The sequence below is a fragment of the Microtus oregoni genome, unplaced genomic scaffold (genome assembly GCF_018167655.1).
Source record: "Microtus oregoni isolate MIOR12 unplaced genomic scaffold, Mior012 000025F_ref0000491, whole genome shotgun sequence".
Taxonomy (NCBI): Eukaryota; Metazoa; Chordata; class Mammalia; order Rodentia; family Cricetidae; genus Microtus; species Microtus oregoni.
Window position 1 is genome coordinate 15,334,644 of NW_024543084.1, and position 15,703 is coordinate 15,350,346.

Sequence of the window (15,703 nt, forward strand, 5' to 3'; positions counted from 1 at the left end):
TGCACTCCGCGTTTTGAGTTCTGGATAGTGGAACATTTTGAAGCAAGCTTATTGTACCCAGCTGTCCTCCTACTCGGGGTGTTGGGGTCCTCAGCTTACCTAACCAAGTGCCACTGTCTCTGAGTTGAGGAGATAAGTTGAGATGTGTTTGTCACTTGCATGGGCTATTCTCTTTCCATGGCACTTCTTGTGTGAAACTGAAGGGGTGAGCAGGAAGAAGCGGGTGAGAGAGGAGAGCCAAACCCATCACATCAGGAGCTGGGAGTGGGGAGGCCTCAGCTTCCCGCCTCTGCAGTCACAGATTCTGCAGATCAAAATTTTGCTGAAACTGGAACTGGAGCCCATGGCAGATTGCAGCTAGACACACACATGTTTCTACTTCACACACATGCACCCACGCACACACGCACACACACATGTTTCTACTTCACACACATGCACCCACGCACACACGCACACACACACATACACAAGCACATGCCTAGAGGTGGTATCTCTGACACTGATGTGGTCTAACCTGGTCTCTTGGCTTCATCACGTCCATTCCAGACACACCACTCATCTGCTGGAGCACAGGGAAGACCTTTTCCTCCCTGACGTACTCCCTGAACCTCCCGGGCTCTGGCTTCTGGCTTCTGGCTTCCCTCCCATCTCTTTATGAATCCAGAGGGCTCCCAGGATGCCTCTGGCACCTGTTTCTAAGTTTGTTCTGTCCTGTGAATGTTGTTTTCTGCTGTTTCTCATCAGTCTGTCCCCAACGCCATGAGCAGGGAATCAGAGTTGGTTAAGCTTGCTGGCACATCCGGGAATCCAGGGACTGGAAGATTAAGTGGTTTACACAAAGTCCTGAGCAGCGAGACCGCACAGCTGCTCCCGGCCCAGGCAGCCTGGGTCTAGATGGAATCCATGACCGCCAGCCATGTGGCCACAGATACTGAGCCAATTTTCTTCTCCTGTTGAACTTCTTTTAGATATCAGAGCAACAAAAGGTTGATCATTCACAGTGTTTTCTAGTGTTGGATCCAATTGTGTAAAAGACGTTCACAGACACTACCCAGGTTGAAAACTGTCTCTGTCTCTGTCTCTTTCTGTCTCTGTCTCCCCTCCCTTCTCTCTTTAAGATGGGGTCTATGTATCCGTGGCTGGCCTGTAACTATGTAGACACTGCTGGCCTCGAACTCACGTAGACCCACCTGGTTCTGCCTCCTGAGTGCTGGGATTCAAGGTGTGTACCACCAGCTCCTGGCTTAGAGCTTTCTCTTTTCTTTTTTCATTGTGTGGATTGTGAATGTACACTTATGAGTGTGTGTGCACTTAGAAGTCAGACGCTAATGCTGGCTATCTCCCCTCATCTCCCCACCTTATATTTTAGGGTAGACCAGCAGCTCAGAGAGCTCCAGGGACCCTCCTAGCTCTGCCCATCCACATCATGGAACCTACCTTCTATGTGGGTGTTGGGGACTGAGCTCAGGTCCTCATGTCTATGTAGCAAGCCATTTACAAACTGAGCATCTCCCCAGTCACTTTCTTTTTTTCTTTTCTTTCTTTCCTTATGCATCTCTCCCTCCCTCCTTCCCTTCCCTCCCCTTCCTTTCTTTCTAGTGGTAAGGGTGGAGCCCCATGGCAGTGTGCCTGTCTGACTAGTGCTTTGCTGCCAAGTTATATCCCAATCCCTATATCTCTCACTGTTTTAATTCTGAGATGGGGTCTCACCATATTGCCCAGGCAGGCCTGGGATTTGGGATCCTCCTGCCTCAGCCTCTCCAAAGTAGCTAGGATTACAAACCTATACCAACAAGCCTGTACAGCTAGGTTGTCATTTGGTTTGTGTGATTTTAAAAAATGGATTCCATAGAAAAATCAAACAGATATGCAAAAATACCCCATGTCTTCCTCCCCCTTGCCTGCAGACTCTCTCATTATGAACAATCCTCTTCACTACTCAGAGTGACCCACACCAACAGCTGGCAAGGCCTGGAGGCCCATGGTCACATGTTCCCATCATGTTGGTCTCAGCTTGAGGTTTTCCATCTGTGCTCTGCACCCCCAGTCCTAACACCCAGCGACCACCAATGGTTTTAGGGTCCAGTTCTGACTTTCCTGAAATGTCAGAGTTAGAATCAGTCCCTTCCTTTGGAAGACTGAGTACCATACCACTGTGCACACACACGGGATACACTATCCCGTCTTGCTATCCAGTCATCACTGGTAGACATGGGTTCTTCTGAGCCTTGGCCATTAGGAACACTGATTTATAATATTTTAAAAATGGGTTTCTTTATAAAAGTGCCACCTAGGATCCATCCGACTGCCACCCACCACGTCACCAAGGAAGGAGTACCAGCCTCCCTCCCCTGCATGGCCTCAGGTGTTCCCACCCCCACCATCACCTGGACCAAGGTAGGCAGAGCCTGTAACCTTAAGGGGAAGCCAGAGATGTCAGCCTGATATATCCTGGGACAGAGTGTGAGCTCTGATGTTGTCACCATGGTTCTGTCCTAGGAAGCCAACACCCTGACTACCAGGGGTCACTACAATGTGAGCAGGGATGGTACCCTGGTCATTGTCCAGCCATCACCTCAGGATGCAGGCGCCTATGTGTGCACAGCCACCAACAGTGTGGGCTTCTCCAGCCAGGAGATGTGGCTCTCTGTTAACAGTGAGTAGTAAGGGATCCGGATGTAAGGGCAGATCAGTGGGAATCCCACCGAGGCTCCTCCAGCCTTCTGCGACCATCTGAGTCCCAGTATCTGCCTCTCTGCTCACCCTTACACTCTCTGGCCTCCTCTTTTATTTTTGATGTTCAAACCTGCCTCAGGTTCTTACATGTGAGGTTTGTGTGAATGAACTTCATGGACCAACCAACTTTTCTCATGTGTCAGACCCCAGCTGGATGAAACCACCTTGTTGTAAACTCTGGGTAGGACATCCCCTTAGTAGCTTCCATCACTACTGGGATTAGGTAACCCATTGCAGACTGGTCAGCTGGGTCTTCGTGTTTTTTGTGGACTCTAAATGCTGCCAGGACAGGAATGGAATGCCTTGGTCATTTCCTCAGACCTGGGCCTCGGGGACTGAGTCTCATTGGTTTTCAATATATACCTTTAGATCTAGTATTTGATGTCAAAACCAACGGGGGTTTGGAGTGTAGCTCAGCAGGTAGAATGCTTGCCTACCATGCACGAGGCTCTGGGTTCCATCCCCAGCACCACATTTAGAAAAAGTCTTCCAGGTGTGGGAAAACACGCCGTTTAGTCCAAGCACTTGGGGAGCAGAGGCAGGTGGATTTCTGTGAGTTTGAAGCAAGCCTGGTCTACATAGTGAGTTCCAGGACAGCCAGGGCCACATAAGGAGACCCTGTCTTAAAAACAAAACAAAACTGGATGTGATGGTACCTACCTGTAATCCCAGTTCTACAGGAGGTGGAGGCAGGAGGATTAGGTGTTTAAGGTCATCTTTGGCTACACAGAGCTGACATTCAGCCTAAGCTCCATGGGAACCTACATCAAAAAGAACCAACGACAAGAGGGTTTACTGTCAGAACTAGTGATGTCGCATGCACAGGAAGTCATGGTAGTATTCAGATACCCCCGCTATGTGGCTTGTTCCTACCAAGTTCCTTTAGTGTGTGTATGCTGGGCAAGCTATGGGGGTGTGGGTACGGAAGCACCTCTTCCATCAGGGGTCTCTGTCCTAACAGAGAAATGACATGCATAAGTCATCCTAAATCCCTCTCTAATAAGGAGCCAGGGAGAGTTCATACCCCATTTTGTGGCTCATGTCCTGGGCATGAAAGGATTAGCCAATGGGGAGGCGGCAGAGCAGAGTGGTGGACGGTCAATGTGGAGACAAAACTGCGCTAGCCTTGTCTCTCCTGCGCTCTGGACCTCCCCAAGGTCAAGGTGATGCCATCCTATGCTATCCTCTTGCTTCTCTTCCCCGCTGTGTTTACTTCTCCCGACAGCCAAACCCAGGATCAAAATGAATGAGTCCCAGGCCATGGAGGCTCCTCTGAGAGTCACAGTCAAGGCTGGTGAAGAGGTGACCCTGGACTGTGAGGCCCAAGGCTCTCCGACCCCACTGGTCACCTGGACCAAGGACGCCCATCCTCTGCTGTCTGTCACCAACAGGTACACAGCCTTAGCACGTGGGGCTAGAAGGGGGCCAAGCTTGGCTTGGAGGAAGACTGGTCTCAAAGTGGTTGTCACCCAAGCAGGCTCATGTGACTTTAAAGATACGCAGGGAAGCCTCAAAGGCTTCAGCGAATACGGCTCGTGACCTAGCCCACATCTTGTACACTTCACATCCTGAGCTGCAGGCTTGAGCCTGTATGTTCCAGGTACCATGGGTCACCTTGATTCTCATTTTCCCCGTGGCCTTTGCTTTCTGAGCTACACCAAGATGCTGAGGGTTCCTGGGGTGGGGTGATGCTCTCGGGGTCCCTGGAGTAAGAAAAGCCAGAACTAGGGTGGGTGATACATCCTGGCCAAGACCCAAGCTGCCTCTACGGCTACTCTGTAGACTTGTAGCTGCATTGGTGGCTTGCCTCTGCTGCTTCTCACTGGGGATCTTGCAAGGGACTGTTGGTGGCACAGAATGCTGGCTCAGGAGGGGCTGTGGGGTGCTACTTCCAGTGAGTAAGTGTGCCTCAAATTCCTGGAGTCCTTGACCTGGGAAGGGGGAGAGGCACCATAGCTCAGGCTGTGACATCAGTCCTGGCAATGGTTTTGGGACAGTTCAGACTGAGAAGGTCTCCAGCAGCCGACTCCCACCCCCACCACCCCACGTGTCCCTCGGAACATCTGCTTGCCGAATCCTTCCAAAGCTCGCAGCCGTGTGTGCCTGAATACACAGGGAGCTCAGAAAACTGGCCCTGGATGGGCTCTGCAGTGTCCTCGAGCATTCCAGGGAATGAGATGATGGGGTAGCGGCACGGGAAGAGGGGGGTAGGGAGAGCCATCACTCCCCCCCCCCCCGAAAGGCGAGTGTTTGCTCCTCGCGGGGTGGTGGCTGTGGCCTGTTTGTTTACGGCTTGTTACTGAAGTGGGAAGCACATTCCAGATGTTCACTCCTCCACCCTGATGCGCTAATGGATCAACAGGGAGCCGTAAATCTCCCAGGGCCTTCTGAGCAATAGTGACCGTAGAGTGCGTTTCTCTTCCTTTGCCTTTACTGGCATCCTTCTAGAAGGTTCTCAGGGCTTCTCTCTGGATTTGGGGTACTCTGGGGGTTTATCTCCAGGGGTAGTCCGTGTGCCCAGGATTGGGATGAGAAGGAAAACTCAGGCCTGGGGAGGAACTATAGATGCTCCTGGTCCTGTACTGACTTGGGGAATGCAGGTGGCCGCCGGCTGCTCTCAGCCTCTTTGATATCTGGAAAGTGGATATTCCATAGATCCCACTCTCTTGTGTGAAGGGTGTGGAGGCCTGGGTGTTGGAGATGGTGGAAGCCATTCGCTTTATACTTCCTGCTGCCCCTGGTTGTGAACACACAGAGGCAGCACCAGGAGCTTTTAAATGGTTGCCATCCTGGTGTCGGAAAGATGGCATAGCAGTTTAGAGCACATACTGCTCTTCCAGAGGCCCCAAGTTCAGTTCCCAGTGCCCGGATTAGGCAGCTCACAAGCTCCTGTAACTCCAGCTCAAGGGAGTCAATGCCCTCTTCTGGCCCCTTTGGGCACTGCACTTGAGTGCACATCTCACAGGGACATGGACACACACACACTAAAATTCATTTAAAAGTTGTTTTAAATGGGACCACCCTGGGCCTACGAAGATGAACCAGTGGGTAAACTGTTTGCATGAGGGCCTGAATTAATCCTTGGCACCCATGGAAAACCCAGACGTGGTGTCTGGAGATGGGAACCCCAGTGCTGGGGCTGAGACAGAGACAGGGAGACCCCTGGGGTTCATTGGTCACTCAAGCTGAGTCAATGGGCCGGGCTCAGTGTCAGTTGGTTCAAAAAATAAGGCAGAGAGTGACAGATGACAATGCTGACCTCTGGCCTCCACATGTGTGTGCATGCATTTGCACACCCACCACACACAACTCTCATCTTACCGTGCCCATTGTCTTTTGAATTGGCCCCTGACTAGCTTGTGGGAGTCCCTCGTCTACGGGACAGCTCATATCTTGCACTTGTCCAGTTCAGTGGTTTTTGTTTCTAGTAAATTCACAACTGTGCAGCAATCACCACCGTCAATTCTAGAGCATTTCTGCCTCTCTCTTCACCCGCTAATGACAGACAGGTGTCTGTATGTTTCTGGGCAGTCGGTTAGTGCCTCTGTTCTTTTCATTGCATTTTAAATAAGCAAGACATGTGTTTGGAGTTCTTTGGGCTTTCTTGGAGCCAAAAGCTGAGTGTGAGGCCAAAGTGCAGCCACTCACAGGCATAGAGCATAGCCCCTGCCCCCACCCCACAGGCATTCAGCCACAAAATAGAACCTTGTAAGAGGCTCACGCTCTCTCCCTTTGTCCTGCCTATTCTTCTTTGGCCAAGAAGCCCCAAGGCTCAGGTTTCAGACCCATTCTACAAACCAAAGGGTTTACTTCCTTCCATGAGCCGGAAGTGTCTGGCTGCCTCAGGATCCAGCAGGCCTCAGGTGGCTCCTCCTCTGTCCTCTGGTGTTCTGCCTCCCCATGCCAAGCCTGGCCTAGGGGTCTCAGCCGCAGAGTGGTTTGGCCTTGTCTCAGCATCACTGATAAACCTGTAAGAAAGGCTGGCTGGAGTTGGCGTCAGGATAAGCTGGGCCGGTATAGCCTCTTCTATCCCAGTTTGGCCAAGAGTGGTAGGCCCAGCCAGCAGGCCACCCCGGAGCTGGGTGCGGTAAATGGCGTCATGCTGGGGCCACAGAGGAGGAGAGAGAACCAGTGACTGGGAAGGGGGAATTTGACACACAGGGACAGTACACACAGACGAACACACTCAGCTACACACAGAGCCGAGACACACGCACATGTGTACACATGTGCAGGTCAGTCCAGGCCACTGCTTCTCCCAAGCACCTGGAAAATAATATTCTGAACTTGGGGATGTCTCCAGTACTTCCCAAATCAGAGCGATTCTGGGAGAAAGTGAGCTCCAGGGGCTGGAGAAGCCAAGAGACCCTGACTCCCACCTGAGTCCTCCCCCTTTCGGAGCATCTCACGCATATATGCGCGTTGTTCCTATATAAATTTGGTGGGTCTGGCGTCTGCCCTTCTTGCATGGCCAAATGCCTGATCCTTCTGGTCCACCCCTGCTGATGTGTCTGCACACTATCTCAGAGGCAAGTCTGCATCCAAGCTGCCCTGGAGTGACGAAGCTCCATTCCTCTGTTTGGTGCATATACTTCCCCACCAGTTTCACTGATATAAATGGGGCTGTTGGGTGTCTCTGTTCACACGCTCCTCTCTGTCTCCTGGGTCACCTCCTTGGGGGATCAGGCCCCAGGGCAATCAGCTAAGGACAGGATTTAGGGAATGGTCTTTGGCTGTCTGCTCTCACAGTCCTGGAACTGTTGTTTTTGCGGAAGTTTCCTAGTCACCGACGCAAAAGTAGGCTTTTCAGATTGGGACTAGCTCACACCAGCTCTGTGGCAGTTCAAACTAGACACCGAAGGGCCTGGGGACTCTGCCCAGAGTAACCCAACTTGCTTGGTGAACTCAAACAAGGTCCATCTCTTCTTCGGACCTCAGTCTTCCCATCTGAGATGTGAAAGGGTCCAGCGGGTGGTGATGGCCAGAGAGCATCTCTCTCCTCAGCTGGGATGCTGGGTTAGGGCGTGTTGCTAGGCAACAATGTTTAATGTTTGTTTTGGGATTCTGCTTTGGAGTGGGGGCAGCTGGAAGTGCTCCTGGCTTCTACTCCTGCTCCTGAGGCATCAAGCCAGGGACCCACACAGGGCCAGATTCCCCAATTCCAAAAGGGGAGTGGTAGCGAGGGGACACAGCAGCAGCTCCAAGCTTCCAGTTGTCACAATCTCTCTTAGTTCTCTGCCCTCTCCCTAGGACCCTGCAGGACAGCCAGCCCACCCACCAATCTCTTTATGGGGCTGACTAATGAGAACCAGTGGCTGAGTACAGACGGCCCAGGGGCCTGGTGTGGGGTCTCTGCCTCCATGGAGCCTCAGAGCTGGTGCTGGTGGTCAGTCTACTAGCTCCCAAGTCTGGCTGTCAACCTACATGACCAGTGGCTGCCTTTGTTAACCGAACATCAGACCCCAAACTTTTGGTCACCACACGGTGATGGGGATACCCAGTGGCAGGATCTGAGAGCCAGGTGCCACACTGTTCCCAGGCCAGCTGAGTGGCATGGACTACAGAACTTGTCACTCTGACCTCTGCTTTGCTAAACATGGCGATGGTGCCCGTGGGGACTCTGTCCTCAGGCCTGGCTCGAGGAGTATCAAATAAGAAGGCACCCAGCAGATGCTCCGCTGTGTAGACACATACGGGAAGCACACAACAGTTGGCCGCCATTGCTGACATCAACACTAGCCCTGGTAGCATCATGAGCAGCCTAAAATTTCATTGTCTGACAGTCATTGTGCAGAACCCCTTTTCCCATCTCTCCCTTCCCCGTCTCTCTAAAACCATCCTCCCCCCTTTCCTCAGTTTCTCCAGTTCCGCTTTTCTGCCCGTGACTTCCTGGTGAGGGGTTTGTGTCACTAGATTGGAAGGCTCCTCATCCTTGCCTTAGAGATGTCCTGGCCCAACGGGTATGATTGCACACACCAGCACACAGTAGACATATGCTGAGAAGTGTGGCCCATGGACAGAGTAGCTTCCCAGCCTTCAGTCCACTGGGTGCTCCTTCAGTAAGGTAGAAAACACTGTGGAATGACCTTTATAGCTAGAGGCCCCAAAGTGGCCCCTTTGGCAATGGAAGAGACCAGAGCAGACAAGGGCTAAGACTCTCAACAGTCCCAGAAGAGGAGCACAGGCTCTCCAGTCACCAGGAACCCAGGACATGCCCACTGAATGAATAAATAACAAATGAGCGATCCTCGGTTCTGGAACTTTAGCCTGCTTGGGAGTGTCCGGGAAAGCTTCACGGAAGAGCTGGAACCATTACTGTCCAGGGCAGAGCACGGCTATATTGAGAGTGTGGGACAGGGGACTGTGTAAGTGAAAGTTGAGGAGGGAGTGTGTGTGTGGACAGGGGGCAGCTGTAATTTGCTGCCAAATATTCATGGGCACCTACTATGTGCTAAGGATTGGAATAGAATAGGACCTGGGCACGCCTGATTCCTCCCAGAAAATGTAAGCGATCACATGTATGATAAACCCCCTAGTGGCTTTTGGAAGTTGGCTGGACAGAAGTATGGGGAACAAAGCAGGAAGGTGTAAGCTGTGGATGCTCCCCACCAGGTGCACATCCCTTCAGGTGCACATCTCTCCAGGTGTATATCCCACCAGGTGCACATCCCCCCAGGTGCACATCCCTCCAGGTGTATATCCCCCCAGGTGCACGTCCCCCCCCAGGTGTACTTCCCACCGAGTGTACATCTCTCCAGGTGTACTTCCCACCAGGTGTACCTTGGTCCATCTGGAGCAGATCATGAGGCTGCTATCCAGCCCTCTACCTGGTTGTGGGGGAGGGCCATGGGCCCTTTGCGGATCTCCCAGCCCAGTGTTCTGTCATGTGTGTATGGCTGGCCCCGGACTGCAAGGCCTCAGCCAGATGGACATAATAAACAGGAAATTCCCCTTGAGTCCAAGTGCTCTCTTGGGTGCTGTGAGGAGCCATCTGGCTGTAGAGCCTTGAAGAAGCCCTCCTATTGATGGAACCCCCATCCCCAGCAGCTCCTGGCTTGAAGAGTCTGGCATCTTGCACACCTCCTCCCTTCCCTGGCTGGGGCTTCCCTGCTGAGCTTCTGGGAAGGTGTAGGGAGGGCCTTGGGGGGAACGGCAGGTGGAAGCTGCCTGGAACCCCCTTCCAGAACCTCCCAGCTATGTACAGCCAGCCCCAGGCCCAGGACAGTGGTTTTACCTTTTCTCTGAGCCTTGTTGGAAGTTCAAACTGGGCCACTACAAAGACATTGCTCCATGCAGGGTCTGGGTTGGGTCTCCCATTGGAGCCTCTGGCAGACAGGCTCCTGGGGTCACAAGCTGGCTAGAGCCATGGGAGGCCACAAAATGGACTTGCCAGTCTAGGGCATGAAGGGAACCATCTTGGAGGAAGTGATGCCTGCATAATGGAGGAAGAGCAGGTGCATCCGGGCAGGCACAGAGTGGCAAGAGTGGGCTGAGTCTGAGCTCTGAGAGGTGTGACAGGGCCTGGGATGAGGGTGGTGAGAGAGGAGGCCAGGGTATGCCCTGCAAAGATCACTCCAGGCCAAGGCAGTGTGATTGAGTTTTGTTCCTGGAGCTTGATGCGGCCACGCCAGCACTCAAGCAAACACCCACTCTTCCGGGCAGACCCAGGTGCCCTCAGCCTGCAAGTGTCAGCTTGCTTAGCTGAATTGTGGGTCCACAATTCTTCAGTTCTTTCTTGTGATGAAAATGAGCGTGCACCACACCAACCCCCCCCCCCATGCTGACAATGTCTGCAGGAAATGACCTGTGATTGGTTATAAGAAAGACAGGGTGCTGGGGGCCTGGAATGTAGTTCAGTTGGTAGAGTGCTTGTGTGAGCTTATGTATCACCCAAAGCTGTGAACAACGCCTGCTGCATACTTGGACCAGCTAGAATGGTTCTAGGTAGGCGGCTATCGCTGCGCTTTACCGATGGGTGGAGAGAGGCAAAGCCAGTGCTGACAGCCTGGGTGTGGTTGGAAACCATGCACCCTGGCAGCTGCATGGAGGGAAGTGGGGGCTCAGGGATGGCTCCCAAGGATCCTGCCAGGGGCCTTGTGATGCCATTTTGCAGGGGTGGATGCTCAGTCTCAGTAGCAAGGGGACGGGGAACCAAGCTGACACCCATCTGAAGAGCTCAGGCCAGCTCTAGCTTGACAATTGACCTTGGGGTCCTCCGCCCCTGTTCTGGACACTTGTTCCTAGGCTAGTCAGGGCCACAGGCTGCAGCCGTCATCCCTTGGAGCCAACACATATGGAGTTGACATCATGTCTGCAGGGCCCCTTGGGGTCCATCCCAGCTGCTGGAGCCTGGCTAGGGTCCTGTAACCTTGGGAGGAGGGACCAGTAAGGTGGGCCAGATCTGAGAGAAGGTCTGCAAAGTTTCTTCTCATGGGTCTTCAAGATGTTTTTGGTCAGTAACTCCCCAAGGGGCCCGGGTTTGAGCTCAGGAGAGCCTAGGGACTCAGACACTGAGGGCTTAGGGCTGGGGGACTTTTCTCTGGAAGCGGAGGCTCTAGCCTCCTGACAAAGATATGCTGAGGACAAGGGGCATTGCCGCCAGCCATAGTGTGACATGGAGGGGGTTGCTGAGCTAGAGCCCCAGGGATGCAGGCCCATTTTATAGATGAGGAAATGGAAACCCGGAGAAGCAACAGTTTGTGTCCTTGATCACACAGCTAAGCAGGCTGGGAGTGTGGCTTGAAACCCAACGACCTCTTTATAGGTCCTACACTGAGAGGACTTGACCTTGGCTTTTGGGGGCAGGGCAGGGGCTGGAGTCAAGGCCTGAAGGTAGATGCTACCTCAGTCTGGGAAGGCTGCCTGGGGGAGGCAACTGGATCCTTGGAGGTGGATCTTCAAGCCTTTCTCTGGTCAGGGTGGAGTAAGATTTCCCTGGTGTTCCCCTCTCCCATAGGTACGATCTCCTCCCATCGGGCTCCCTGCACCTGGCCCAGACGCAGGTGGATGACAATGGCCACTATGAGTGTACAGCCAGCAACCCCGCAGGGGCCACATCTCGCCGCTACACCCTCAAGGTTCAAGGTAGGGCCCCCTGGTGGCTGTCTCTCACTCCATCCATCATCTCCCTGTCTTGCTTTTCCCTCCAGGTTCTCTCAGGCTCTACAGTACCAGGCCAGCCATCCCTCTTCCTGGCTCTGGGTCTGGGGAGGCTGTTGAGGCCCACCACCAACAGCATTCAGTGGGGACCAAGAGTAGGGAGACATAGGAAGCAGTGGTTCCAAGGATCTCTTTGTTCGGCTGAAGTCACACAACTTGGGAGCCCAGCTGTAGCTTTGCAAAGGCTCATGGGGCTAAAGGCTCTTCCTGCCAGGAGAACCTTCCTTCCAAACCACTCTGCTTCAGCAAGATGCCTATGTCCCCATAATAGGCCCGCTGATGTTTGTGAGGGCTCCTGTTTCCCAGGCACCCACTGTGATACTGGTCCCTAGCACACTTAGGGGGCCCCTCGAAACATTTTTAAAAAGTCATCCCATGTCCATCACATCCCAGAGCCCCGGGGAAACCCTAAAACAGAACCAAGCATGGCCCAGTTCACCTGCTACTCTCGTGGGACCCACAAGGGGAGGGTAGACAGATAATGATGTTCCGCCTTGTTGCTCGTGACTTGAAATCCGTGCTTGAAGGCTGCGGGTAATGGGGAACAGCTGCGAGTACTCACTCATCTGTGTCCCTCACGCTCCAGCTGGACGACTAGACACATCATCTGTCCTCCCAACCAAGTGTCCCCAACCCTTCACAGATGCGTGCCAGCCCTGCCCGAGCCAGCATCCCATTTTACAGACAGATAGGCTGAGGCCTGGGCTGGGGGCGTGGAAAGAGAAGATTTGCCCTGGCCAATGAGAGGAAGGTGGGGGTGGAAGTGAAAGCAGAGACGGAAACGGCAGAGCCAAGCTTGAGTCTCAGCGTTGCTCCCAGCTCTCTGTGGCCTTAGGCCTGCTATTTGCTCTCCCTGAACCTTGTGGAGTGGGGCTACAACAATGCCCAACCCGAGCCTTCAGAAGGGCTCAGAGCAGTGCAGACTGAGATGTGGCAAAGACGGTGGGTGTAGCACAGTGGTTGCGGCATAGACAACTCCATGCTCCTGCATCCTCCCAAGCACCTCCAGGCAGCAGGTCAGGGGCTAGGTTCCGATGCCTGGGCTACTCTCTGACTGTGCCTTAGAGACTGGGACAATATCAGAGTCCCTCAGCTTGCCTGAAGGCCCAGAAGAGCAGTGTGGCCTGGGTTCTATGGACGCTCCTGGCCTGCACAGGCTGGGCCTTCTGGAAGCAGTCTGGACTCTCAGACCCAGGGCTGCGGTATCCACTTTCCTCCATCCGGAAGAGGAGGAAAATCTTTCTACGCCCCAGTTTCCCCATCTTCAAACTGGGTGTGACATTCTCCACCCTGCAGGAGGACTCACGGGGCGGAGTGTGGGAAAATGGCTGGTAAATACAAACACAGTCCATAGGTGTGGCTGGGGGGCACTGGGGGTGGGTGCTCGCTCCAAGGGGAAACTGAGGCTCAGCTGGAGCCAAGGACCACAGTGTGGGGGAGGGAACAGAGCTGAGATTGTGTAGTTACTCTGAGTGCACTGCTCCAACCCAGCTCAGCTTTTCTGAGTCAGTCCTGCCTCCGGTGCCTCAGTTTCCCTATATGCCCACCAGGTGGTACTTCTCAAGGGCACAGGGTAGGGTAGGGGATTGATGCATTGAGTGCATTCACGTGTCCAGGTGGAAGCTGGATTCTGCTCTTTCAGGGTGTGGGGAAGCAAGGCCACATGGTCCACAGCTCTTGCTTGGGCGATGAGGAGGAGGGTCTGCCTTAGGTCTCCCCACCCCCCATGATGATTTTGCTGCTTGCTGATATCAAGGTTGTAGCATGGGCTGGGACTCTAAGACCCCTAACTCTGCAGCCTACCATGATGCTCATCCTTGGAACCCTTCCAGTTCCCCCTCAGGTGCAGCCCGGCCCTCGAGTCCTGAAGGTGCTGGCGGGAGAAGCCCTTGATTTGAACTGTGCGGCCGAGGGCAACCCAGAACCCCAGCTGAGCTGGTTCAAGGATGGGATGGCCCTGAGGGGTGAGGGACCCCAGGGCTCTGTCCACTTTGCTGCTGTCCAGACCTCTGATGCTGGGCTGTACCGCTGTGAGGCCTCCAGCATCGCTGGCACCGACACCTGGAACCTGGAGCTTCGTGTGCTGGGTGAGTCCCCGAGCTCCAACACGGGTCCACCATACCTTCCCTCCTGCTGCCATGGCCCACACCCCTGAGATGCTCTCCTGAGGCACCATGTAGGCTCCCTGATTTGCACAGATGACCCGTGGCCTGTGACCCTAGAGTCCTTGTGCAAAGTCTCTGTGGGACTGTGGTCAGGGATCGGGTGTCTGACTCGGCTCTCTGGTTTACTACATGGACAACCCTGGCCAGATTTTCACCTGCAAGGGGATCCAGTGATAGGCAAGGCCACAGAATATTCCAGATCAGTACTAGCATTGTCACTGTTGGGAAGTAGAAGCAAGATGCTGTCGGGAGGACACTGACATGACCCTATCACACTTCTTGTGTTCGAGGCACAGGTCCAGCCTCTGATGCAGGACTCTCTGGGACGCTGGGGACTGGGGTTCTGGGAGGAGATCCGCTCTCCCCATCTCTTACTGAAAAGGATTGCTAGACCTAAGGGTTATGGACTTGCCTTGCTACCTCCCACAGAGCCACCACACTGGGGGGCTGACGAGACCGAGGGCCTACTGGAGCGAGTGGCGGGAGAGAATGCCAGTCTGCGGTGCCCTGCCCGAGGTGAGGTCAAGCCCAATGTGGGGCTAGGAAGCAAGCGCTGGCCAAGCTTCCAGGAATTTGATTATTCGGTGACTTCCTTGGATTATGGGGGTTATGGAATCACAATGACAACTCTATAGGATGGGTTTTGACATTAGTTTCTCTTTATTAGGGTTATCTGGTCCCAGAGAGGTTAAGCAATTTGTATAATGACACACAGCCAATGCGTGACTCAGTATGGCCTGACTTCCAGTCCGTCTGTCTATGAATCCCCTATAGCATCTGGAAAAGTGACAGCTGGGGCTAAGGGCAGCTCTTGGGTCCTTTTGGATTGATTGTGGGGTTACCATATTTCCCCATGCTTTCCCATAGTGGGCCCAACAAGTCAGCCTTTTCTGGGTTTGCTTTGGGATGGCAACGCGGGTGAGGGTCCACTTGTCTCCTCAGGGCCAGCTGTCGAGACAGAGCCCGGCTTCGGCCCTTCCTGGAGGTTTTCATTCCCTTTTGAGCCACAGTCTCCTCATTTGCATGGTGGGGGCACTGCTGTGAGGTCTCAAGACGGGAGGTGTGAGTCAAGGCTCCCAGACCCGTGCCTGGCACCCAGGAGGGGAAATAGCTCCACACTATCCTCCAAAGACCTCACTGCCCCAGGACCCACCTTCTTGGGCTTGTCTGTGACTGGTGGGTAAAATGAGCCATCTCCACCATGGTTGGTCGGTGTCCTCACAGGCCGAGGATCTGAGGAGCAAGAGGTGGGTAAAGAAGGCAGCAGAAGCAAAGATGGCAGGAGACGGCCTCAGAAGCTCCATCGCCAGCAGCAGGGCACCTGAATAGCCCTAAGGAGACAGGCAGGAGAGGGGCTCAAGAGCAGGTGGGAGCTGGGAGCCTTGATCATAGAGCCACCTAGTGTTGCGCTCTAGAAACAGCAGGCAGAAACACAGTCATGGCAAGGCATCAAACTCAGCCTGCTTGCTACCTTCAAGCTGTCCCACAGTGTCCACGCAGATCTCTCCCACATTTATCCTTGAACCAGCAGAGCCAGATTTCGGTGTCACCAGCCTCAGCCAAGGCTCTCGGTAATGCATCCTCTCTGGGATCGTCCACCCCAGGTTGTATTTGGCACTTCCCCCAAAGGTACACAGCGG

At 53.8% G+C, this 15,703-nt stretch overlaps 1 protein-coding gene across 1 annotated transcript in view; it reads left to right on the forward strand.

The window, feature by feature from the left end:
* The window catches only part of Hmcn2 (hemicentin 2), a 154,078-nt gene that overhangs the window by 53,653 nt on the left and 84,722 nt on the right, over positions 1-15,703 (forward strand). The window contains 6 exon segments of the mRNA XM_041674639.1: positions 2,288-2,400; positions 2,503-2,659; positions 3,965-4,130; positions 11,696-11,823; positions 13,731-13,985; positions 14,493-14,579. Of these exon segments, the coding sequence (XP_041530573.1) occupies positions 2,288-2,400; positions 2,503-2,659; positions 3,965-4,130; positions 11,696-11,823; positions 13,731-13,985; positions 14,493-14,579 (906 nt within the window).